The 27992-nt window shown below is 28.8% G+C and overlaps 2 protein-coding genes and 1 non-coding gene across 3 annotated transcripts; 1 reads left to right on the top strand and 2 right to left on the bottom strand.

The window, feature by feature from the left end:
- Nucleotides 1-9: 9 nt before the first annotated feature.
- On the bottom strand, nt 10-27992 carry LOC111683739. The gene is made up of 6 exons (XM_023445850.2): nt 27010-27992; nt 10898-10994; nt 2236-2657; nt 2028-2171; nt 865-1746; nt 10-789 (listed from the first exon to the last, which is right to left on the bottom strand). The coding sequence occupies exons 2-6, from the start codon at nt 10973-10975 to the stop codon at nt 342-344; spliced, it is 1974 nt and encodes a 657-aa protein (XP_023301618.2). The 5' UTR covers nt 10976-10994; nt 27010-27992; the 3' UTR covers nt 10-341.
- LOC111683740 (persulfide dioxygenase ETHE1, mitochondrial) lies at nt 2757-6552 on the bottom strand. Its single transcript, XM_023445851.2, has 5 exons — nt 6308-6552; nt 5562-5840; nt 5349-5493; nt 3120-3486; nt 2757-3055 (listed from the first exon to the last, which is right to left on the bottom strand). The coding sequence occupies exons 2-5, from the start codon at nt 5751-5753 to the stop codon at nt 2878-2880; spliced, it is 882 nt and encodes a 293-aa protein (XP_023301619.2). The 5' UTR covers nt 5754-5840; nt 6308-6552; the 3' UTR covers nt 2757-2877.
- Nucleotides 18431-18502, top strand: Trnat-ugu. The gene has a single exon. It is a non-coding gene; the product is annotated as a tRNA-Thr (tRNA).

The raw sequence follows: 27992 nt of genomic DNA, 5'->3' as shown, positions 1-27992 counted from the left end.
AAATTTATAAATTATTTAAAAATGTTATTACATTTATTTATATTATTATGTATTTGTTTGTTTCATTATGCTTTACACCAGTCAAAAATGTTTACAATTTAAGAATTATATTAATTTTAATAATTACACAAAACATAAGCCGACATTAATATATAGTACTTAAATTAAAACTAAACTTTTTATTGTTATTAACTTTAATTGTATATTACACCATTAAAATAAGACTAAAATCTATTTATAAGATTTCATAAATCATTTATAGCATCTCTGTAATATATTTGGCCCTAAACTACTTAAAATTAGATCTCTTCTTGTAGACGAAAGAGATTATTCAGTAATTTTCATATGTTGTGACGATGTCGTCCCAAAGATGACGTATGCATGGGTGGTGGTGGCGGATGGGCGCTACAATTCTCAATAAGAATACTATTGCTATCGGTTTGATGATCACCATTTAGGGTTATGTTATTGTTGTTGTTGTTGTTGTGATTGATGTGGGCACGTTTCATGGGACGTTTACGTTCAGAGTCAGGATTTGAACTGAGCTCTACGGTCTGTAGACTTTGGGCCCTTTGTAGGGAGAGTCTTAAGGGTTTTTTGGGAGGTGTAGGCCTAACTGTGCGGACTTCTGACATTGTATCACTATTTTGTTGGCGTGTTTTTAGGCGTGTGTTTTCATTTTCACTATCAAAATCTAAAGATTTCACACTACGCATATCGGATGGCAAACGAGCTCTTAAAGTTTGTACATCAGTGCCGCGGGGAGTATCACGACGACGATCACAGTTTCTAGGGATAGAAAAAAAACAAAAGCGAAATAAGTTTATCTTAAAAAATGTTATGTTATTCAAATAATTTTCTTACGCATTATGATGATTAAGATGTTCTACACTTCGTGCCAGAATTTGAGCTCTACTAAGTGATCTATCATAACGTTCGCGTTCCCGATCTCTATGTCTCTCTTTGTCTCTTTTATGAGATTGCTGTGACATAAAGGCCGAGTCGCTATTTATGGAGATTTTGGAAGCTGACAGAGATTTATTCGAAATCATAACATTAATATCATGATTGCTATTCTCTCTTATAAGAGTTTTGGTTATATGAGCTGCTGATTTACTTTTGGTTAAATTTTGACGTTTATTATTGTCTGTTGTATCGGGTGTTTCATCTCCCAATAACTCTATGGGTTTACCACCCACTAATGTAGTAATATAATTGCCACGTTGATAAATCAAGGGTTTGTCTGGTGGGGTTGAGGGTGGCGAAGAAATGCTAATGCTGGTAACATGACCGTTATTAGCCAAATGTAGTTGTTGATGATTATCATGGTGTTGCTGTTGTTGCTGTTGCTGCTGTGATTGTTGCACTTGCTGCTGTTGATCCTGTTTACTAGTTTGCAGCTCTTTGACCTGTTCCTCCAAGTAGGAAATCCTGTGCTGCAAACGCATATTATTTTCTTTTTCTAAATCGAGTTGTTTTTGTGGTATTGCTGCGGGTTTTTTCCTTAAGACCACCATTTGACATTTGCCCGTGTTACCAATAAGTTTTTGGAATTCATCTTTGGTTTTGCATGTTACTAGTTTGCCGTTTATTTCTAGTATACGATCTCCTTTATATAAACCATCACCTTCCAAAGCCCATTCTACATAGAAAACACCAGAAGCTTCAGGTATTTCCTGAGCGGCCCAACGACCGGTAGTGGCTTGTAGGGCATGTAAGCTAAGAGTTACGCCATTATTTAGAACACTGTAAATTAGCAGAAATATAAATTTAAAACTTATTTTTAAAAAATTTTTTTATTATTGATTAAATTTAAGAGAAAACATTTTCAAAATATTTCATATTCAAACACGATCAAGAAATTTAATAAAAGTTTTTCCAAGTTCTGTTTTCTAAAAATGAAACTTGTTTTGAGTAATAGTTTTTAACACATTAAGAATTATGGTTTCTCTTTAATTTGCTCTTAAAACAGTTGTGAGTAAAAAAGTTTTTAAAAGCTTTTTTTAATATTTATCTAGCACACTTACCTAAAAAGACTTTGAGGTTCAACTTTAGATTTCTCTAGTCTAGCTTGCAGTGCTCTAGCTTCTTCCACAATTGATAATAGCTGCAGCTCTTCACGGCCCAAAGCATATTCCAATTCAGCCTGTCTTATTCTAACATCTATATTACTACAAGTTTAATAGTTTCTATTAAAAATTTGTTTAATTTTTTATAAGTTAAAATAAAACTTACTCTGTGATATCGAGCTTTTCTAAAGCACTTTTTAAGTTTCTTATTTTAATCTTCTTATTCTCAGCCTCTGTTTTTAACTTTTGTAGCTTCTGTTCGGCGGCGGGTTTCTCGGCTTCATTTAAGGGTGGTCCACAGGGACGTGGTAATTTTCCTAAACATAATTGTATGCGTAAATTTTGTATAACTGATTCGCGATCCTGTAAAGCAGAACGCAGTTCTTTTGATTCATTGCGACTAGAACGCGAAGACAATGTACCGCTCAATGAAGTGCCCTTACGTCTACGACCAGTTGTAGCACAATGAGGTATACTTGTACTAAGATTCGAGTCAATATTAGTTAAAGCTTTGGTACTTAAGTTGTCATGTAGTAAACTATATTTGGTAGATGAGTTGTTGTTGCAACCTTTGGGATTTAATATAGTCTGAAATAAACCAAGATAGGGAGGGTTGTTTAAATAAATAAATTTATATTTCTTGATGGCAAATGTTTAGTTTATTAATGAGAATTAAATAATAATTAATTTTTTAGATTTTTTTAATAATTTATTTAAAAAAAGTTTTATAATTTTCATTTAGGTACAATTTAAAGAACAAATTTGTTTTAATATATTAGAGAAAATTAGTTTTTGTTGCAAATAGTTTTTACTGGTCCTTGGGTATATCAAAAACACCACATTCACGATTGGCAGGCAAAGAGGCATCAATTTTCTTGGGATAAGGCAAATTCAAATTGTTCATAATATGCACAAATTCTTCTAGAGATTTAGTCAAGCGAGGATTATATTGTTTTTCTTCCCAAATAGAACTTTCCATTTGGCCTCTGTAAATAAATTTAAAAAAATTATTAAAAACTAATTTAGAAACAATTAAAAAAAAAAACTTACTTGTAGTCATGAGCGGGATAAACACGGAAGTTTTCGGGCAAAGTAAAGATTTTATTGTGTATATTTTCATATAAATGTTGAGGATTACCCTCTTGGAAATCGGTACGACCACAGCCTCTAATTAATAAAGCATCACCGGTGAAAACACAGCCTTGTTCATGTATAACATAACTCAAGCAGCCATTTGTATGGCCAGGTGTAGCTAATGTCTCTATGGCATGACGACCAAATTGCACTTTATCGCCCTCGTGTATGTGTATATCGGCTTTAGCACCGCTATCAACAGATATCACTGACTGGCAACCGGGTAACAATTGTTTCAACCAACCGCTACCGGTAATGTGATCAGCATGCATATGTGTATTAACTGGAAATGTTTAAAAATTTTAAATTATTGCAACATAGTTTATTCTATAAATGAAAGAAATTCTCATTGACGACGCCGTTTAAGTGGGTCCATTTAAATATTTCCCTAAAGACTGTAACTGCAGGTTCACACTAGGAAATTTTTTGAGAAACTTTTGATTTTGTGTGAGAGAAGAAAGAATACCATTCTTCTCTCTCGCGGTACGGAGTTTCCCGTTCTCGGAAACTTGTTCTGTTCTGTTATTCTTTTCATTCGTACAACAACAAATCAATGCAATAAATACATAGTTTCTGAAACAAACGTTTCTATGTGTGGACATTGAAGAAGTTTTCTTAATTAAGAAAAAGTTCCTCAAAAAAAGTTTGCTAGTGTGGACGAGGTCTAATTTGCACTAATGTCCAAGCTAATTACGTTTTATTTTTGGTAATTTTTTACAATTGTAATGCCCAACAATGACAGTTGTCACTTTAGTGTGCCAAGTTATGTGTAGAGGACATTTCATCGATTCTCTACTGTCTCCAAGTAGTCAAAAAGGTAAAAACTTGATATTTATTGTTATGCAACTATTTGTACCCTAAGATGCAACTGCATTCTTCCTAGAATAACAATCCTTCTGGAAACCTTCGGTTATGAAAGAGATTTTTCTATAATGCTGTAGAATTCTAAAGTTTGGGGTATTGAAAACCCTGTACTTTTAAGAAATCAACTTAAATATTGTTATTTTGTATAGTAATTAATTATAACTAGAAAATAAGACTTATTTGTTTGCAATGGCGATAAATGTACTCTACTGTTATCATTTGACCCTTTTATAAGTATATTTTTAGTCTACAATTGTATCACTATTGATAGCAGTTATTATTTTGTTTGTATGCCTGTATGTCAGTAGTTTTTCCTGTTTCGGGTAATAATAAAATGATCAGAATGTTTAATCTAATCGACACGCAAACATTTAAGAAATGATTTAAACATTTTCTAAAATAGTTTTTTTAATTAAATTTATTACTGCTATAAAAATAATTTAATGGTCTTCCTTATAAAATCTAATTCCTGATTCAATATGTACTTGGCAAGAAAATGTTACTAAGACAACCATTATTGTTGTAACCCTAAATAAGTTACATTTCACCTTGATAAAGGTGACTCAAGTTGAAGTGGTAAACATTTTTGTATTTCACAAATAATTGAGTTAATGCAAGTCATTTCTTAGATTCTGTACAAGAGAAAAAACTACAGTTTGCGAAAAATTATAAAATTCTAATTTTGCTAGTTATCGTTAAAGCGATCGTTTGCTAGAATTTACTAAATAATTGTGTGTATGTCATCTTTTGTTTATGTATTAAAAATATTTTGTTTAATTTGTTTTTGCCTGGTTTTTATTGCTATTTCCATCTATACTACATTAAGACCTCTTTATACGCAGTATTTTTTTATCGCGATTTTGCTTAATCATGATCTTATATTATCTCGATCACACACACATGTAAGATGCACTGAGATAGAGAGAAATTGAGTGATTGTGTACAACCAGAAATTATAAAAAAACTCCTCAGATCTATTTCTATATCTACACAACATCGAGTGCATAAACAAATTCCTATTCTAATCTTATTCCAGGAATGGTATAATTTTCAATCGAGGTACAGGTGTAAACGTATTTCTACACTATTATGAGAACGTCATGATTTGTTTAAACACATAAATACGAACATATCTGATCGATTGTCTGAATATTATTTTTGTTCAAAGATAACAAAACAATATATTGATAAAACTCAAAAAAGTTCCAAACTATAATAATATGATTAAACCAGCGCGCGTGTGAGAATTTTATTAAACCAAAACGAGAAAAAAATACTTACCGGCATATTTTAAAGTAAAACCCAAATCTTTTATCAATTGGGCATCACGTTTAGCTTGCTCTAAAACGGGATCAATAATAATGGCTTCCTTGGCATTTACATCAGCCAACAAGTAGGAATAAGTCCAGCTTTCCAAATCGAACAACTAGAAACAAAGAAAGCGAGAAATTTGAACTTGATCAAGTGTTTTTTTTTTTCACCAAACAGACTTACCTGACGGAAAAAGAAATCGTTAGAGAATGCTATACGTGGTAACATGTTGGAACAATGATGTAAACGATGTTGCTGCTGCTGTTGTTGTTGTTTGACTAGTAGAGGAGTTTGTTTTGCAACGAGAGTTTTTGTGGTTTGTTGTAGCAATGACTGGCGTAAAGTCGAGAATACACTAAGCACTGGTAGTTTCATTGTAAAGCTTTTTATGTTACCACTACAACTACAACAACAAAAAACACAACAATAATTACGGCTATTTTATTATTCGTCGTTCGTTATCTAAAACGTCACCAAAAAGCAGCAACAAATTATACATATTGTATGTTGTATTCATGGATAGATAGAAGGGGGTCGACGAGCAGAACAGCGACACGAGCAGAGAGAAATAGTTAATAACAAAACAGAAACCAGATTAACAAAAACAAAAAAACAATTTGGGAAAAGTTTTAATTTTTTTTATGTTCAATAAGTGTGTTTGAATGTATGAGAACACAGTAAAAAACATTTGAAAACTACTAATTATATTTTTGAAATTTTAATAAATTATTAACCAGGGATTATTCCCTGTCGTTAACAACTGTTTAATTAATAGAAAAAAACAACAAATCAAATGTTTTGTAAAGTGTCCCTTTAGATTTATTATTAAACACATTGTTTCCCCCCTTTAATTAACATAAACATGTGTAAGTAGTCTGTTCAGACACACAAACCGCATGTTGTAATTGTAACTACATTTGCTTACTTACCGCTTTGTTTACTTTTTATTATTTCTTGTTATTGTTATTTACACTCGCGATTTTTTTTTCAGAGACAGGCGTTTCCCAATTACACTGTTTATATAGTTTTTTTTTTATTACAAATTTGCACTTTGTTATCGTTTTTCTATTTTTTTTTCCTTCTATTTTTTTACTACGTAATACTGTCCACTACTCACTAAGTTTAGTGTAACAGCTGTTTTGCTTCTTCAGCGTTTAGTTGTATATTGAAGAGTGTAGACAGGTTTAGTATTCTTCCATCTTCCAATAATCATCATGGCACTCATTGTTTTTAAGCTTTTTTGTTTAGTGAAAAGCTATAGTTTATTAGCTTTTTAAAGCTTTGTATCAAAGTCTAAACAAATAATGTACGTGATCGTCATTTCTAATTCGTTCGTGTACTACCGAATAGTTTTGCATATTAGGTGGGTTTGTTTTGTTTACACATTCAACAAATATTTTGTGCTGCATATGTAAATATGTTTTGTAGTTTTTTTTGTCGGCTACCATTTTAATTTGGTTTTACAGACATTTTACAAAAAACAAATTTGTTCTATTTTAGGCAGAGGAATTCTTGCGTATTTAAAAAAGTGTTTTACGTGTTTTGTTAATTTAATTTAAACTTATTTAAATTACAGAAATTTTAATTTATTGTATGCAAGAGTGTATGTAGTACATATGTTATTTTTATAATATTTTTTGAAATGCGTCTATCATTAGCTTTACTACACCATCCTAACTAAGTTAAACTTTAGTTTGGCTCAATATCTCAACATCCGGTTATTATTTAACGGGTCGATATTTTAAAATAATTTTTATATGAAAACTGTCAATTTATCGTTACGACAAAAAATATTCTGATATTGAGAAAATGGCGATTTATTCGCTATTATGAGCCTTTGAAAATTTCTATTGAGTACTGCCAATAAAGTGCTCCTTAGAAAAGTGTAAAAAATTTCTAATGAAGAAGTACTTCGAAAGAGTAAACGAATACATGCCTCGATTCTAATCTGTTCTAACCAATGATCAGACAAGGAAAATCTTTGTCTTAAGGATAAGGAATAGTAGTTAATAAGTTAAAAATCTTTTGAAACTATTCCCTTAAGGATTGTTAGAGTTAAAAGAGAAATATCATGACTAGAAAATATCTAACATTATACAAGATACACCAAATACACTCCTGCATGTCGTTCTAAACAGAGAACTGATAATTTCTAAAAGTTATCGAATAACGAATAAAAAAACAAAATAATATCGGCATTATTTCGATCATAGATATGATTTATGTTCAGCTAACAAAGTTAACACTCTGGGAACACCTTCAGTGCATGATAAAGTCAACTTCAACATCCATTGCCTACACTAGGAAACGATGTTTATTCAACATATTTAATGTTGATCTCACCGGAAAAGTGATCTTAACTTTGACATGACACTAATGAATACTCCGACAAGGTTTAGCAGAAAGTATCTACATTGTTAGTTTGAATAGAAAAGGTATGTTAAGTCTGATACGAAGAATTACACCTAGACCACAAACAAAACTATTGTGATCTCCTTTACCTGAGTCTCTAAAGTGAATCGAATCCTCGAATTCCGGACAGTTAGATTAGAACACAACATAAAAAAGGTACCAAGAATCCTCCTAATTACGGGAAGATTCTATAGATATGTTTTACTTTTATTCAAGTCATTCGTACTGATATATTTTTTGTTATAAGTATATAGTCACTTTAGTGTATCCATGTAATGAGAAGGGAAATCGATCATTTCTTTTGTTTCCCAACTATACGTGATCGATTTGATCGTTCTGTTTTTGTGTGTCTTCTTCCTGTATTATTGACTTTCTTCTAGGACAATTCAATGTAATCGAGTTCTTAGTGGTAATTCTACACTTAAGAAGTTTGTCCCCCAAAACTGTAGGGTTATGTAGTTCATAATCGATACATATACGTTTTTGCTTTTATTCAAATGCAAAAATTATTTTTTTAAATTTAATTATGTATGCAAAAAAAAATGTTTTATACCGGAAGTATTAAAGATTTTTCATTCAACTTTGTATAAAAATTATTTTTATAATTTTTTTAATAACCAATAAATACAAATAAAAGAACTAGTTCTAAAACTGTTCCTTAGAAAGGTGGTCAGGAACGAATTTTAAGCAAATCTATCTGAATAAACTATATTTCAAACAAAATGTATATTAAATCTAAAAATAGATTTCCTTATAACAATTTTCCCAATTTTTGCATTTACTTCTTCTTTATAACACTTGATTGCAAATTGAACTTGAAAATTGTTTCTTTAAAAACTAACAACATTTTTTTTTTTGGCTAATTTTTAAGTTAAACACATAAGTTTGGAAATTGATTTAACATAAAGTTTCTCTAGTCATTGAAAATTAATAAACGCCTTTTTTGTTAATTAATTATAAAAAAATATACAAAAGTAAAATAAATGTATGTATGTAGTTTTCAAAAAATTCATTACCTTTTTCCGGTCAATAATTATGCTTATTTATTTAATAATAAATATAAAAATAAAAAATAATAATATTATATTTATATAAAAAAATAAAATTACAAATAAAAGGAAATCAAAAACTTAAAAAAAGTTTTAGCCAAAAACATATACAAATATGTAAAACACACATGGTCTCTAGTAATGGCACGCATGCGTAGTAAAATGTTGAAAATTAAATAATGAACTCATCACTTACGTAGAAACAAAAGTATAAAGAAAGATACATGAATTCATAATAACAATGAATGAAATGAACTGTTTTGAACTTCAAAAAAATAAATAAACATTTAACGAAGAAGAAGGTGTAAAATTATATTGAAATCTTCTGTGCACAAACCACAACCGAGACATATTACCTACTCTATACGAAACAATAGACAATGAATTACATTATTACAAAGTTGCCCAGCAAAAACTTAAATTGAATTGTAAAGGGTTAAAATGCTAAAACTTAGTTACACAACGGTGTTTTAAGTCGTTATTATAAAACGGTGTTGAGATTGGATGCTCGCTTACAAATAAGGAGTTAAAAAATCTAAGAACACTGCATCATTACAGCTACTACTGATAATCTTAAGGATGTCACCACTAACTCGCCTGAGGAAAGTGCAGCTGTCCTTTCCAAAAGCGGCCCCGACAAGGACACTAAATAACTTAAGAATGTACCCAAAACATCATTAGAAAGTAGTGGTAATGTTGAGGAGGAAACCACTCAATCGCCATAAGACAAAACAGCAGTGCTTTCCGTAGTGCCATTAATAGTACCCATTAGAGATACAAGCCGATATGGCTCAAATTGTCAGCAGCTGGCCGCCGGTTATATTCTGCAAGCCGCGTCGCCGCCAACTTCTTTCGGCTCATAAGCTTAAGCCTGTTATAATATTTTGCAAGCCGCGTCGCCGCCGACTTAATTCGGCTCAAAAGCTTAAGCCTGCTATAACGTAACAGAAAATAATTTAACCAATTTGAACGGAAATAATGAAAACTACCATAATAATGTCCATTTTCTGCAGAAAAAAACTTATATAGAGACAGGTTTCTCATATAACAAACGCTTATACGGTATATTTCTGAAGAAAAAGTTAAATTGAGCCGACAATTCAGCCGCCGCCGACCAAAAATGTTTGCGCTGCCGCCGCCAATCATTTTACATTGGTTTGTATCTCTGGCACCCACTGCATCAATAGACACTTCAGGCTCCCCGAGTAGTGAAATACAATGAAAAAGGAAGGTGAAAATCATCTCGCTGGAAGACAGTTTCATAAATGACCATGATTGAAGTTATCCAAATAAACCTCCATCGGAACGAGAATGCTACTAACGCTCTGATTGCTAAAATTAACACAGGTAAAATACACATAACTTTAATCCAGGAACCTTGTAATTCATTAAAAGACTCATTCTATCTAATGCAGGCGGTATGTATAAGTCATTAAAATGTAAGCTCTGGAATCATTACCATGTTTTTGCTGGGTTATTTGGTACTTATATTTGATTTTTCTTTTTCCTTTATTGGGCAAATAAAGAGGGCAGAGGAGTTGCGAGCATTGTGTGATGATTGTTGGTTAAATATTCATTTGGTTGAATTGTTTGTTTCGCTGACTGATTGGTGGGTTTGTCCGATTACACTTGAAATAATTTGTGATCCAAGAAAATCAAATAACGAAAAAAAAACAAACACTGGCAAGTAAAATGCCAAAAATGAATTAAAAACACTTTTTATGGCGAAAGTAATTATTGAGGCATTAAAAAGATGTTTTCAGAGGTGTAGTTTAAACATTGCCAAATATTTCATAAACGCAATAATAATTGTTATTGTTTAAATAAAACATTTTTTCCACAACATTGCTTGGTGGTTGCTTAGTTTATACTTAGTTGTTATTAGTAAATTGAATTTGTTAACAGAGTTTGAGTTAAATGAACTTAATAAATGTATTTAGGCTTAGTTGGCAAACATTAGTTAAGTTTAATATAAAGTTTAGCTAAATAGTTAAATAAATATGTTTTAAATGGATTTGGCAATTTGTTATATTTTATATTTTTACTTCTTTAACTTACCATTGAAGCTGATTTTTGTTTAGCAAACGCACGATGAGCAGCCGATATTGGTTCACTAATTACACTACCTCCGTCCATGGTGTCGATATAATGAGATCTGTAATGGAAACCAAAAGAAGAAGAAATAATAAAACTTAAGTTATTGAAATAAAATAAGAATTGAATAAACTTTTTTTCACAAAAACTCTTATGATATATAATATGCTGTGAGTATAAAAATGACTGAGAAGATGTTGTGAGACTATCTGTCTAGGTTTCTATACATCCAGCCATGATCTGTATGATAAAGTTACAATAACACATCTTTAAGCTGTTAGATCAATGATCAGATTAAAGTTGTAAATACAAATGTATAGAATTATTTTTACACGAATGCGGTATATTTCAAGTAAATTATTACATAGGTATTACATTACATAACCAACAACAACAACAACAACCACGGCTTACATACGTATGTATATATTCTTGGCTGTCAAATCTCTATCTAAATAATACTCTTATCTTTAAGTTTACATTTTATTTTATCATGCATGCATGACTGCATGCAAATATTTTTCCCGGAAAATATTCCCACAATTCAACTTTTACCCTAACATACTAATAAATTATTTTATTTTACTCCACTTTAAATTTGTATTTTTTAGTTCAAACTGCTTGAAATGCATTTGTGTCTGTGTTGAGCAAAAAATATATTCTTCCCGCTTGAGATAAAAGGAAGAAAGAAAGTTCAATTCCCACCGTCATCATCAGTAACTTTATTCATTGTTGTCTTTTTCATTTTCCAACAAGTTTTTTTTTCAACAATAAACTCGTAATGTAATAATTGTAGCTGTTGTTAAAAGTCGAGTATGAATAAAGTATTTACAACTTACAAATGTGCCAGCCACACTTTTGTGAGACAAAGAGGTGTTTACACTAGCAGTGTTTTCTTTTTACAAATAAGCACAGGTAGGAATTGTTGTTGTTTGATTCTAAATGAACCTTGTCAATTAAACTTGTTTTAGTTTAAAAAAAATTCTAAAAACTTTTGCGCTGAATTTAATTCTTTCTGGCTAAAGTATTTCTCTATCAGATAATATTTTGATCACATCAGATACTTTGAAGAAGGAGAAGATATATAAATTGGTCTTTTTTTAATTTTGTTGACCTATGTGGTACAATCATTTCGAGTTAGTATCTTATGTTGAGCTTTATAATAATTCATTGTTTCGCAATTTATAGATGAAAATCTTATTTTCTGAAAAAGGCTTTATATGGGGCCTAGGACCAAATATGGACCAAGTTTGTAAATATATTTATATAATAATTATTTGTGCTTAATTTCATCGCGATATTTGTCTTTATAAGTTAATTTTGGACATTTAAGTAATTTTCTGAAGGGGACTTTGTATGGGAGTTAGGGTCAAATGACCCTTTATGAAATTTGGCAAGGTCATCAAGGCATACATAAAACTTAGTTGCGCCGCCTTTTATAGATATACAGGTATATTTGACATTATTATGAGCTTAGAAGCCCTTTTCGGGGGGTTCTGTTGTATGGGGGCTGGGTGAAATAATGGACCGATTTTATTCATTTTCAATAGGCTTCGTCCTTGGTTCAAATTTCATCCAATTATCTTGAAACCTCTACCTTGCGCACAAGGTTTACATACAGTCAGTCAGACGGACGGACATAGGTAAATCGACTCAGAAAGATTCTGAGCCAATTGCTATACTTTAAGGTGGGTATAGGACGAATATTTTTGCATGTTACAAACAACAGCACAAACCCTCCCCACTTAAGTGGTATAGGGTATAAACAAATTGTTGTATAGTATTGTAGTACGTACGTATATACTTTAACAACGGATGTTATTGAAAAATTATAAACATTTTGGTGTCAATTTGGTAACAGACTTTTATATTATTTTTTTCCTCTGTGCACTACAAACAATATAAACTAAAACAAAATAAATATTTTAAAGTTTGTTATTAAATGTCATTCTTGAAACTTTAAAAAACTTAAATTTATAAACCGAAGCTTTTACAAAAAAGATTTCTTTTGCCATATTTATATAACAATTATTTTTAATTGTTTTAAAAATGTTATACATAATCGATAATTAAAAAAACCAGCTTTTATATCGATTAATCGGGAAGAACTTCTAACCATATTTGTATAAACATGATAAATTTCTTCATAATATTTAATTAAATTTCTTTTTTTGGTTATCAAAACAACTTCTATTTTAAAATACTTTTTCCAAATAATTTAAATCATTTCTATATAGGTATAAATTCACTAAATTGCTGAACACTGACAGTGTGAACAACTTGTTTTTCAAATTTTTTTAAATTTATCTTAAATTTATTTTCTTTAAAGAGGGAAATACTACTGCAGTGTATATGTTTTTGAATTAATTCATTGTTAAAACATGTCTCAACTTTTTTTTCACTTCTTTCAACATTTCTTCTTACTTCATTATCATCGTTTTTTTTTATTTTTTTTATTTATTTTTTTTTTTTGGGTTCATTGTAAGCTATTGCTTTTGGCCGTTTTGCTGGGGGTACTAGCGCACTGTCGGTAAGGTTTGTTTAACTTTAGCTTCGTTCTAAACCACTGAACTATAACCATCATAGTGTTGATAATTATATACTTCATGTGGTTATTTACCGAGATACAAACAAGCATGTATAGACGGCTAAGTACATAAACCACGACTTGATCGCTTGTATTTAAGTAGTATAAGAGGAGGAGTAGTATGTGTAGTTAGTTTGTTTTAATTCTCCTCTGCCATATCCATTAATTGTACTCCAATGTCTTTTATTGCTGCAGTTTCTTTATGTATTGTAGGAGAGTTTAAACAATTAAAACCTTGCATGTTTTATATATTTTTATTAACAAAGTTAGAACAAACTGAAGTTTAATATCAAATTTAAAGAAATTACTAATCAAAAATTGCCCTCGTCATTATTTTAAAGTTTTAATATAAACTATTTTAGTTTCTTTAAAATTAGCTTAAAATAGTATGTAATTAGTTTAATTTCCTGAAACTGTAGGTTGGCATCACTTCTTATATTATTATGATTCATTTAAATAACAGTTATTTTTTGAATTTCATCAAAAAAAAGCCGTCTGATTTATTAATTTGTTTGTCTTATTTTATTTTTCTTGTTTAATTTGTTAATTTGATATTTATTACAAAAATAAAAAGAAAAACATTAAAAACTTGTGTCTTAATAAGTGCAATCAACATTATAGACATTACAAACATTATCATTAGATTTTTGTGTCATTTGAAGTTTTTTTTCTTCAAAATAACTCTTACAAGTATTCACAGTTACAATCAATGTTTGTTTCACTTGTTTAATATTTGTGTCTTCTTTCTGGTGGCAAATCTGGACAATCTTGTTGTTAAACGGTGTTTGGCCATTTGGTTCTTATTTTTTTTTTTTTTGGGTTTATACGCAGAATTCCCCTTCCTTTTACGCAGTCTCTCTTTGGGGCTTGACTCATTTATTTAACATTAACCATCTCAATCTAATCGTAGTAAAATTTTACAAAAAAAAAATTCATTTATTTGAAGATTTTTTGTTGTTGGTTTCAACAAAACCAGCTTTAACTTGTAGTAGAAGAACCTCTTTTATTCTAGTATTTTTTTTTTTTTTTTTTGAATTTCTAATCTTCATATGAATGAATTATGATTGTGCGTAAAGTTAATTATCAAAACTCTACTAGAATGTATTTTTTTGTTCAAACCTCTTTCTAAACCAAAAACATTAAGAATTATCATCATTATTAAAACAAGAATTATAACAAGAAATAAAATATACTATATTGCCAGATTGTTTACAGAAAACAGTTTTTTTGGCACAAGAACTGTTTTAATTTATTTTATACTCAAAGAAATTAAGAAGCTAAAGTATTAATATTTCATTTTAAAGTCGATTGACAAAATGTGAAAATTACCGGAACTAAATTATACTTTTCTAAACGTTTAAGTTATTCTGTAGGCAAGCTCAGAATTCCTCCACAGTTTTCCCTTCAAATCATATTTCAAAAATCGCTAGAAACCATTCACATTTAGATTTTTGCAAAAGCAGCTACATAGAGAGAAAAAACGATAGAAAAGTACCAAAATTGTTACTAAAGGCAAGCTTACCACGTTTGTTAACATTTTAATAACGTATGTGTATAAAATTGAAATTTTGATAACCAGCGACAACACATTATTGTCATAGCAACAACTCATTGTTGTTGCTATGACAATTACACTTTATATAATAACAGCTGTGATTTCGAATCATCTTTTTGACAACACAATGTTCAGTTTGACATACACCGTTATCACTTTGATAACATATTTTCAAATTTTGTTAATGAGAATTGTAGGTAATGTAGTTATTTCATACATTACTTGGTAATAAGTTGTCGTTATCAATGACATACATACATTTTCTTGAACAAAATTTGTAGCCAATTGTCTATAGCATAGACATATTTATTATTGTTTCTAACCCTAGTTGATTTTAGAAGTTTTTTTTTCAAGAAATGTTGATATTTACATATGTGAAGAAACCATTCCAGATAGAATGATAAAAATAAATTTTTAATGGGGCATTGAGTACGAGAATAGACTAGCAAACAAAAAAAAATAACTATAAAATCAGTTTGAAATCCGGAAAAGTCCTGTAAGCAGATTTGTAACCAGTTTTTGAAGAGAAAAATGTAAAATTTTCAACAGAATTTCTCCATCACATCAGAAAATGATATCAGCCAAACGTTTAAAATAGTTTTCGCCATGTTTGAGACATTATAACAGCGCGAAGATACATATTTCGAAAATCTGATAATGATGAGACAAATTCTTCTTCCCAGACCAGGCGATGACGATTTGGCTTGTATCACTGCCCCCACAACTATAGATTCTTATGAAATTCTCAAACGATATACTTATCCATGTGAATATCCAATATCACGATAAGGTCTAATAGAGAGGAATTAAAAGGATAACTTAATAACTTAAGAGATAACTTAAGAGAGTAAAGTGTAATTTTTTTCCAATTTCCCCCTAAACCACTGTGCTTTTAATCTATTTCCTTTACACTAGTTTCGTATTAAATTTAAACATTTTCCTCAGTGCAACAAAACTTGTTGAACGAAAACTGAAAACAGTCAATACCAAAGAAAGGGGAAATGAAAACAATAATAATAATTGGATTTTTGTTTATTATAGCATTTTTTAACTACCAGACAAAAGGGTTCTTTTTGCAATAAATAAATATTAAAAAAAAAGTCAAACAAAAACATGTTAATGTCACGCTTTAGCGGTTTTTTCGTATGTATACATGCGTGAAAATATTCCCAGAAATAGTTAAAACTATGACTGAAAATAGAAACTTGTAAAATAGGCTTAAAATTATGCTTTTTAAAGAAAAATAAAATACATATACATAATTGTCAGATCTTACAAGGTTGGCACAAAAATGCTTAGAAAATCAAGTAATCTGCGTTTCGACTATGTTCAGTTAAGCAACGATCGAAAACAGATATTCCAACAAAAAACTGAATCCTAAGAAAAAGAAGAAATTCCATTTCGTTTTAATGCTTCACGAATGTTTTCTGCGTTCCGATCGCACCTACATTTTTGTAAACTATTGTTTATGTAGCGCAGAGACGAATCGAAATGCTGAATACCAAAGTGTCAAGCTGAGAAAATTTCGATTCGAATTGAAATGCAGAAAAGGGGGTAACATCCATGTAGACTTTAAATTTTTGTCCTGCAACATTGTAAGAAAAAACATTGCCAGTTTATTGTAAAATAATAATATTGTCAGACAACTAATAAACGTATAAACACATTACGTTACTAATGCCAGATAATTGTTTGAAAATTTTTGTTGTCAAATGTTAGAATTTTATGCATGGAATCATTGGTAATTTTTGTCACACAACAATCTGACAACAGTTTTTTGAGACGATTGTGAGAAAGTTGTTACTATTTTATTGCCAGACCAATGTCAGACAGTAAATTTATTTGAAAACAAATAATGTCAGTCCACACTGTTATATAACAAAAGTCTATTTATTGTCGCTACATTGATAGATCTGCTTAAGTTGTACATAGCTTTACAATAAACAAAATAAATACGTTTTTAACCATTGGCAATTTTTGTCACACAACAATCTGACAACAATGTGGAATGACAATTATCTGTTGAGACGATTGTAAGAAAATCTTACTATTTTATTGCCAGACCAATGTCAGACAGTAAATTTAGCTGAAAACAAATAATGTCATTCCGTACTGTTGTAAGGCAAAAGTCTATTGTCAGTACATTTCTTTACAATAAACAAAATAAACCTTTGACAATTTTTGTCACACAACAATCTGACAACAGTGCTAGATCTGCCAAAGTAGTGTTACATAACTTTACAATAAACAAAATAACGTAAGTTTTTAAACTTAGCCAAGACGCAAACCTTTAAATTTCAAGATCGTTAATGTTAAATCTATTAAAATTGTTGTTTAATCATCTGCTGGCGGCAACCTATTTCTTTAACAGCAGCTGTTTTACTGATTTGCATTTACAAAAATACATTTACTTTAAATTTTTTTTTAGTTTTTTTGTGCATAATATATTTTATTAAATCTAAATAAACAATATATAGAGGGTTTTGCTGTTATTGCGTTTATTTAACAGACGTCATATTTAGCGCATGCCTACCAACCTACACAAAATTCACGCAAATAAAAAATCAAAAATTAAATTATTTATATGAAAAATAAAAATGAAATAATAATCACTGCAGCATGAGTGTATTTTGAATATGAAATTAAGCTTAAGCTGTGACTGACTTAACTAACTAACTAACTGACTGACTTACAGTCTTTGCACATAAACATTCCTAAAACAAGTGGCAAAAGAGAATGAATGAATGAATGAATGCATCTTTTTTAAATTAATTTTATTTTTTTAATTCTGTTTTAATACCAAAAATGAAATGAAAAAAAAATCAACAATCATGTTAATATTTAATTATTATTATTAATCGTATGATGATCTCACGTTATTGTTTTTTCCATTTGAAAACTAAATATTTTAAACAATCCGCCATCATCTTCATTTACATTGGTTGGCAGGCGGGCGTTTAGTATTTTTTTTATTTTATTTTAAATTAATAATTTTTCTTGTCATTTAGTGGGTGTTTTTTTGTTTTTTTATTTTCAGTTACAATTTGTTCTTATTGACTGATTTTCTATGACATTCTTCTTTCAATTCAATAATTAAATTATTTGTGTCAACCTTCAAACATCAATAACTTAAATTACTAATAAAACATTTTGTTTTTATCTCTTTTGGAGAAATTTGTAACAATTTTTGAAAAGAATTTTAATTGTTTTATTTGTTGTATCTTCATCATCATTAGGTATTTATTGGTTTTCTTCTAATATTAACTTTTATTTGTGTTTAAATGTTTATTATTGTTGTTGTTTTAAGCAGTTGCCACATGTTATTGCAGAGTGTTTGCCAACGCGAATTTCGTCAGCCTCTTTAGCTCAGTGGCAGAGCACTGGTCTTGTAAACCAGGGGTCGTGAGTTCAATCCTCACAGGAGGCAAATCTTCTATTTAATTTTTTTTGTTGTTTTTTTTAATAAACTAAAGAATTTTTATCATTTCTGTTTTATTATTTTTTTCTTTAATTCATTTTGTGATCACTAATAATTTCGCAAATAAGAAAACCTCCATAAAAGTTAATAAAAAATTAAAAAGAATAAACAAATACATACAAACATATAAATTTATATTTTTTGTTGTGTTTTTTTTATAGTTTTTAGTTTATTACTCTATACACTCTACTCTAATTTTAATTTTAGTGTACTTAACATTAACATACATGTAATTAAAACAAAAACAATTTGTTTTTTTATTCATAATTTTAGTATTTTTTTTATAACAGATTTTTTTTTGTTAAACAAAAACATGACCTTAAAATTTCATAAAGCAATTATATTGCACATTCAAGCATACAGTTAAACATGTATTTCTATAACAATAAACTTATTTTATAATTTGAATTTAATAAAACGAACACATTTAAAAGAAATCTTACGAAATTAACAACAGGTTTAAAGTGGAATTCTAGATTAAAATCTGTTAAACATTTCAATTAAATGTGTCAATTTGGAAATTTAAAATTCTAAGATTTGTTATGTTGAACTTACATTTATAGAAGAGTTATCAACCTGAAACTAGTCAGATTTCCGGTTTTTTATAAAGACAGATAGGCCGGCCAATTTTGGAGAGATAGACGACTTCTCGATTCAAAATAAAAACGAAAAATGGAAATGAAAACAAAGTTAGACTTCTCACTTTTCTAGATATTTAATACTTAGTTCTTCTAATCGTAATTTACACAAAAAATGAGGCCGACTGAGAGCTTATATTAAAACAGGTTATAACGGGGAGGGTGATACAATTGCATTTTTCATTTATATGTATTTCTTAAAACACAAACTTATCTCTGATAAGCTTTTTCTATAGATCAGTTGGCTTAATACTATATAATGTTTCGTTTTTCAGATGGAAATATACGCCACAAATATGGCAGTGGATATAGACATCCACTATAATAACATTTACAACACCGTTATTGTAATGAGATCGATTGCATTCAGAATTACGCAAAACTTAATATGGGTTTCAGCTATTTTAAGCCTCTTCAACGCAGCTATAAACCGAAGGGATCACAAAGGTGCAGATCCGATCATTTCGCTATAGAATCTTGTTCTTACTGTACTTTGTTACGATTCAAACTGCCAGAGCGGTCGAATCTAAAATTTTAGAATCTCAAAGATATATAATCTAAACCGTGTTAATTTTCGAATAAAATTAGTCAAAATTTTATTTTCTAGATGATAGCATTCAATATCGGTTAAGATATCTTAATTTTTATATCAAAACTTGTTTTGGATAAGATAAAGTGATCCCTCAACGTTTGTGGTAATTCGGCCACTTAGGCTTCCAGTTTTACGAATCACTTATAGCTTGAGAAGTTTACACAATATCGGGGACCCTTCATACATATTTGTCAAATTCACAATCGGTGTTGTATTATTAATGTGTTTTTGTTTTATTTGAAAATGTTTTCAGACATACAACGATATGACATCGATTGTAAATTGAACATTTATATTTTCCCTAAATTTGCATTTAAGTTACTAGACTACATGATATAAAATAGTTCACTAACCATTACGAACTGGCTGCGAAATAAACTTGACTACTTGATCCTAAAAACCTAGTAGATGTTTTTTTATGAAAGATAAAAAATCAGGTACGACTTGCATAGAAAGTAGGACAAGAAAAAAGTGGCGACAGGATTCAACACTAAAGAAGTCGTTACGAAATTCTATGAAACTTCAAGGATTCGTTCGCCTTAATAAGAAGGTTGTCATTAAAATCGATCTAGGATTCAATTTTTCAGAGAAGTGTTTTTTGTAATTTTGAAATCCAATTCATACAATGATGGGATTCTATGACAACGACGACTAAACCTATGGAAAGTTGACCCCCTATTGGAAAAGGTTGATTAAAATGTTAAAAATTGGAAAAGTTTGATTAAAATGTTCCAAATATGTTAAAACAACTGGATCTAATCAAATTTAAAAAAGTATCGGTTATTCTTCTCGTTTAATTCTAAAGAAAACAAAGTTCTTTTTAGAATCATACTAAAAAGGATCACATCCTTTATATCATTCGACAACACTTAATGTCAAAATGAAGTGTGTAGTTAACTTATATTCATAACAAGTCCAGCGGTTTAGTTTTGTCCGTTAAAGGGTTAAAAGATGAAACTTTTAAGGGCATAAAAAAGGTGTTTCTGAGTGAGTGTACTCGCTAAATGTTTTGTCACTAAAATGTTAACAAATATTGATGTTTTCTATACATTTATGTTTCTAGTTAAAAAAGTGTTAATTATTTAAATCCACAAACCACTTTTTATGCAGTTTGTTCTTAAAACTCTGTTGCCAAATAGTCTATAATAACAATATCAAGATCTCTTTTTTTAATAACATTTATAACTTATATAAATGACATACATTTTTTTTTATAAATCAAATGAAATGTCTTATGGTTGTTGTCAGTGGTGTGTATTACAATATTTACTGTAACATGTGTTTACATTTTTGACAATGTAAACATGTAGATTGTTGTTGTTTCTTCTTTTACACTCGTGTTCTTCTAAAATTACTTCTGATACTTTTTCAGAACAAGAGAGAAAACCAAAAAAATTAAATAGATCACCTGTCTTAATGAAACATTTCTTTTGTTTTATGACATTTTTAGTATTTTGTTGTAAATAAATTCATGAATGTTTATTACATATTTTGTTTTGCGCTTGAAGTCTTTTGTTGTTGTTGAACATTTTAATTACTTTTTTTTTGTGTGTGACTTATTCTAGAGTAGTTTTGTCTGCTACATACACACATAAATATTATTTATAATTTATTTAGTATTATTATTGTTGTTGTTGCAACAAATTGAGTCGTTAATCTAATATAATTTCGTAATTGCACTAATTATTCTGTTTTGTGGCAAAAACTAAAGAAAGAACTACAAAGTTTTAGAAAAAGTACTAAAAACTTAGTATTAAATAAAAAACTAAACGACACAGAAACATATAATAGGAGCAACAAAAAAAACCAACAACTGCAAACAATAATATAAAAAAATTAAAAATAAAAAGAACGGAAACTGAACAAAGTGCATAAACATTAAATGAATGAAATGAACTAACATGTTTATAAACAAAAACAACAGAAACGCAGCCACACACACACACATATATACACAGGCACTTACTCACTCACTGCCTGCTGAATTCAAAGAAACAACATGATTATTGTAATCTTAATGTTCTTAATGTTGTTGGTAATTGTGTTGCAAGTTGTTGCATTTCGCAAGTGTAATTTTAAAATTTACCTGTTGTTAAATGTTGTTATTGTTTTTGTTTTCTTACTTTTTTTTAACGAAATTTGTGTTAAAGGAGAAATGACTACCCAAAAATAAATTTCAAATCACTGTTAATAGAGGTGTTTAAAATAATAGCATATGTTTGGGTAAACGTTGAATAAGGGCTTTAAAACACCAGATTTTGATTTAGTCTTTATATATAGAACAAATCCAACGGTTTACGATTGTGGGTTTGTAAAAGTATTCTAGGGAGTTTGTACAGAGGTCCTCAGAAATAAAGGAACAATGTGTAAATATTATGGTATTAGTTCCACAACTAGTTCTATAATGCATGATTATCATTGTAACATTGAGACCAATGGTTTATGTTTGAAATTGTCTTGTCATTGAAGATGATTCGTCTTAAACTTTACGGAGTAGATATTTATTCTACGGAAAGGTTCTGGAACCTGTTCTTTAATCAATACTTTTTGTTAGAATTTGTAATTCTCATTGTCATAATTATATTTAGAGAGAAAAGTGGACATTTCAAAATTTTTGGTTTTATGAAAAATTGACTTTTGTGTTTTCTGAAAAGTCGACTTTTGCAAAATCAATCTTTCGACTTTTTTCTTACAACATAATCGACTTATCGATTTCGTTAGGACAATAAGGTTAACTCCTCGACTACTTCAAAGTCGTTTTTTTTGAGTGTTACTGTTCATGAAACTGACTCAAATCAAACTAAAATTATATTCTTACGAATTCTTGTATTTTAGCGATTTTAATCAATCAACTTCAATAACGTTTCGATCATAAATTCGTATTTTAAAAAAATTTATGATAAAAATAAAGTATATTTTACATGCTTTCAAAAGATTTCGAACATAACTTCGAATTAAGCTTCTCTTAACTTTTCTCGACTTTTTGTAGACAAATCAACTATATAATTGTGAATAAAAGTCGAAGGTCAATAAAAGTTGAAAAGTATATACTTTGACAACATATATTATTGAAAAATTATAAACACTTTGGTATCAATATGGTACCAGGCGTGTATATATATTTTTCCCTTTGTGTACATGTGAAGTTTAAGAGCGTTAGAGAGATTTTTGGAAAAAGGTATCATGTGAGTTTAATCAATCGATTCTTATAATATTTTGATCGATTTGGTTTTAGTCTAGAATCAAAGATCAATAATTATAGTTCAAAAGAGCACATGCACATAAAGAGCAAACCTATAAATTAATTAAAAAATTTACATTGTTCATCATAAACTAATAGTTAAGTAAAGAATAAATAAAACAAAATCCGAAAATGAAATCACATTATTTTTTAAAGAAAGTGTGGTCAGTTTTCTAAAAGAATTTTGTGAAAAAATATGTAATTGTGCAAAAATCTATTAAATAAATATTTTTGTTTGTAAACACATATGTACATACAAATATATTAACCACAAGCTCAATATTAATTATCATACTGGTTGGTTGGTTGGTTGGTTGCTCTTTCTATGACCCCATAAGCAAATTATTTTCAATGAAAGTTTGCATCATTTATAACTTTGTCTTAATGAGTTTTGTCAAAAAAAAAAAAAAAACGAACTTGTAAGCAAATTCTATATTAAATAAAAACAAGTTTCTTTACTAATAAATTTTTGTGAATAAAAATATATGCATACAAGTTGTACGCCTAGTGACAAAAGGTGTTAAGTGCTGTTTTTAGATGGTTTCCTAAAGATCAGTTGTTTTATGGGAAAATGTGTGTGGCTAAGTTTCTAATAACCAAATTCAGTTTAAAGAAAAATGGACTTCACACTTTCTGTTATGTTTTCAATATTCTAATCTATAGTTTTGTTTTAAAAACTTAACTTTTTATGTAGAAACTGAAGTTAGCTTTTTTGCCAACTAAGCTTACTTATGGTAATATTTTTATGTACATTTAAATAAACAACAATTTGGATATCATCAATTTTATTCAAATCATAAAAAAGTAACGGAAATAAATGTCAAATAACAAATGTGCGCAGTTTAAAAATTTTCTGCGAATTTTATAAAAAACTAATATGAACAAAAATTCAAAAAATACCTACAACAAAACCAATAATTAAGTGATTTTATTTTCTTTTCTTTTAAACATTTATTTGTTGCTAATAATACTAAACAAAAAATATCGCTTTCTTCCTTTTAACTAAATGTAGAAAGCCAATTTTTTTTGAAGTTTGAACATTTGCCATTAAAAAGGTCTTTTTAGCAAAATGTTTTAACAATTTAATTAAATTACAAATAACATATTCGATCAAAGAAAATTATTTATATTTTATTATAAAGATGTTGCATAATAAACTAAACAAAGAATTAAATTTGGGAAAGTTTAAAACTTAATTGTAGGAGATATTTTGTAAACGTTTTCTATAGAAAAAATAAGAGACAAAGTATTTGATTATAAAATAACATTAAAATTTTATAATAAATACACACACAGGTAACAGGTATTATATTAAACAATATAAACAGATAGTGAATTCAAAATAACAATAAAGAATACGAACGTTTTGTTTTGAATGTGTTTTTTTTCTTTCTATATCATATTAAAACTATAGAGAAAATCCGGTGTTTATCATATGAATTGAATACGAGTATTTTTTTTATTGAATACTGTCACTGGCCTCATGTATCGTATATATAGAGAGAAAGATGAGACTATTCAAAACATTTAAGATATTTTTATGCATAAATTTGTTTTTTTTTATTATGATTATTTGTTGTATCATTTTATAAACAATTTATTGTCTATTTTCTAATACAATTCAATGTCCATCCGTAGCCAGTATCGTATTCAAATCGATTTATATTAATATCTCTTATATAACAGTTTTTTTGTAGTTGTTGTTTGTTTTGTTTTCTTTACACTTTCCAAGCACGATTTCCCACATAATTGAAATATAGTCCATATTGTTGTAATAGTTTAATCGTCTTAGAATATAAACTGGTTGTTGTATGTCATACGTACAAACATCTGTTTGAATTTTTTTTAATTTATCTAAACCTGAAAATTTCGTTGCACCCATATGAATTTTAATTATATTTAATTTGATTTGATTGCATTTGAACTTGAACTTAGTTTCAGTTTGAAAGTTCAAACTGACATCACATTGAAGTTGTATATGTGTGCAATTTAATTATTAAAGGTAAAGTTCAGTAGAGTGTTGTTTGCAAATAGAAAAAAAAAAAAGAGAGAAATTGTAATAAGTAAGCAGTTTAGTCAATCATGTCCGACTATGATGATAATCTACAGCAGTCAAGATCAAATTTAGACCCATTCTCATTTAAATAGCTTGAACTTAGTGATAAGCTTCTATTTGCAAAATGTTTAATAACGCTCTAAGAGAGAAAATCTTAAATGCTTTTATGACTTAATAAAAATTATCTTAGAATACTGTCGATACTACTCGCGGGACCTTAAGGTCTCAGATAACACAAATTCATACTATATCGTATTTATATATATGTACATAGATTTTGTGGTTTTCAAGAAGCAACTTCCGAACAAATATTGTGTAATTGGATGTTTTATCAATATTCCCTAAGGATATATTCAATCCCCCATTATCATAATCTATTATCATCATAAGTTAACTTAAGAGGTCCAAATAATGTCCTTTTTAATCGAATTGAACAGTTTATTGTAAGCTCTAAGGCCCTATTAGGAGTCCCCGTTTTATGGGGTCTGGCGAAACCAATTTCAACAAAATTTTAAGCAAAAGGCTTTCTCAAACACTTTGTTAAGAATGTTAACCCTCTGGGACACTAAAAAATCGGACAAATTAGATTTTTCAATCTGTACCTTGTCAATAAACCCTGTTTTTAACATGCATTGTCGTGTCAAAGTTACAAAAACTATATATAAATAACAACCTAGACCCTTAAACTATTAACAGAAATAGTTTAAGTAGGTTTCAAAAACAGATCCTAGAAAATATAAGCTTTCAAAAAATGGTGTCTAGCAGTAAAAAAATTGTAAAAAATCCACGTCAATCCCAAAGGGTTAAGATGGACACGGCTGATAGTCAAGTATAAAAACGATTGAATCATTTTCTCTTTAATTCTCTTTATTACAAATCGGTAAAACTATTATTAAAGAAACTTCTTTAAGACAAATTTGCAAGATCTGCTATAAGTTAATTTAGAAATATAGCCCTCTGAGGCACAAAACAACTGTTAAAGCTATATTTGTGGTTAGAGGAAAAAAGAGCAAGTTATATTTAGATTTTTAAAACTTTAATACTCAATTCTGTCAGAAATTGGTCCAGAACTTTAGAAGATATCGATAGTTCTCGAAGTTATATTCTAAATATTAAAATTTAACCTAAAAATGGCTGGCTGCAGATATTTTGATATACATTTCAAATTAACCCCATAATGCTGACAGGACCTAATTGATTTGATCCTCAAACGAAAACTGTAGAGATAAAACATTACAAATTTGACCTTTGACCCCAGTTTTAAAAGTTAACTATATATGTATCTCACTTTTAAAGGGCAAGTAATACGAAAGTTATATTTAGATTTTTAAAACTTTAATACTCAATTCTGTTAGAAATCGGTCCAGAACTTTAGAAGATATCGATTGTTCTCGAAGTTATATTCTAAGTATTAAAACCTAAAAATGGCTGCCGATATTTTGATATAAACTTCAAATTAATCCCATAATGCTGACTTAAATGATTTGATTCTCAAACGAAAACTGAAGAGATAAAACATTACAAATTTGACCTTTGACCTTAGTTTTAAAGGTTAACTATATAGTCACTTTTAAAGGGCTTTATAATAAATATTTGAATAAATCAGAATTCAATTCAAAAAAATCTTTTATATTAATCGAGTCTGATTTACTTTGAGTTCATGTAAGATAAACAAAAAAACTCCCTAAATTTGAAATTAAGTGCTTTGTGCATGTTTTACGCCCCTAAAAACTAAATTTAGAATCTTAAACTACATAGAACAAACATAAGTACGTGCCTTAATATGTTTTCATTTCATACTGCTCCTTCTTTCCTTTGAAATATGAAAATTTACTGCTGAGTTTGATCAAATTACAATTTTATTTATTGATGATCACCATAAAATACATAAATACGAAAAAGAAAATAATAACAACAACTACAACTTACCATAAAATAAATATGCTGCCACAAAAAATATAAATATTCAAATAATGTTGAATAATGACGTTTTGAGTTTATTATTATGCTGCTTGTGGAATAAATAAATCCTTTAGAGTTAAGTTTTTAGAAACTGATCAATATATAGAAAATAGTTGTTGTTTTTTTTTTTTTTTTTGAGATTTATGGAAGACAGCAAAGTATCAATCTGGTGTTTAGAGTGGCAGGAATTTTAATTACAACAGTTTTATTTGTTGTTGTAGTTATAAATATGAATGTTAAATATTTATTGTTGAATTCTTTTTCTAATTGTTTTTGTTTTTGGTTTTTGCACTCTCTGTTTTATAGTTATTATTATTAAATTTGTTTTTGTTTTTATTTTTAACTACAACTTATTAACTTTATAACTTAAAATATTATAAATCACTATGAGCAACAAACTACAACAATTTATAGCTTATGAAAAAATAATAAATAAATAGATGTTGTTGTTGCTAATTTTAATCGCTTGTTTGTGCACTTGTAATTTGTTGTTTACTTTCAAATAAATTCACAATTAAACTTTTATTAACAACAAACTAACTAACGAACTAAGTATGAATGAATGTTTGTATGTGTGTTTGTATTATGCATTTATTTAAGTTAAATTATCTTTAATTACTTTTAATAATAATTTCGCTTTCGAAATCGATTTTTATTTTAGCAAACAAACATAAAATGTCGTTGAATTGTTAAAATTTAAAAATTAACACTTTTCATAACAAAAATAATTTTTTATCAAAGTCAGTTGACTTTTATCGTAATTTTGTTCGTCTTGTTGAATATTGTCTATAATTTTCTATTTAGAATTTTAGTTTTCAAACAAACTGTACGCATGCGCACCACCGTTTTTTTTTCAATTTTTTTTTTAGCTTGCGTTTTCTATCTTTTAAACATTTCACGTTGCCAGACAAATTCAAACTAAATGAATGAAACTCACACTCATGCTTCTA

Source organism: Lucilia cuprina, chromosome 6 (genome assembly GCF_022045245.1).
Source record: "Lucilia cuprina isolate Lc7/37 chromosome 6, ASM2204524v1, whole genome shotgun sequence".
NCBI lineage: Eukaryota > Metazoa > Arthropoda > Insecta > Diptera > Calliphoridae > Lucilia > Lucilia cuprina.
The sequence above is the reverse complement of the archived record's forward strand: the minus strand, read 5'-3'. Positions and strand labels throughout refer to the sequence as shown.

Excerpts from the sequence above, each read along its gene's own strand:
- LOC111683740 (XM_023445851.2), bottom strand. The coding sequence starts at position 5,753 with ATGAAACTACCAGTGCTTAGTGTATTCTCGACTTTACGCCAGTCATTG. Across the intron at positions 5,494-5,561 it reads ACGATTTCTTTTTCCGTCAG|TTGTTCGATTTGGAAAGCTG; the intron begins GTAAGTCTGTTT and ends CTTTGTTTCTAG. Across the intron at positions 3,487-5,348 it reads TTTTACTTTAAAATATGCCG|TTAATACACATATGCATGCT; the intron begins GTAAGTATTTTT and ends AAACATTTCCAG.
- LOC111683739 (XM_023445850.2), bottom strand. The coding sequence starts at position 10,975 with ATGGACGGAGGTAGTGTAATTAGTGAACCAATATCGGCTGCTCATCGT. Across the intron at positions 2,172-2,235 it reads GAAAAGCTCGATATCACAGA|TAATATAGATGTTAGAATAA; the intron begins GTAAGTTTTATT and ends TTAAACTTGTAG. Across the intron at positions 1,747-2,027 it reads GAACCTCAAAGTCTTTTTAG|TGTTCTAAATAATGGCGTAA; the intron begins GTAAGTGTGCTA and ends GCTAATTTACAG.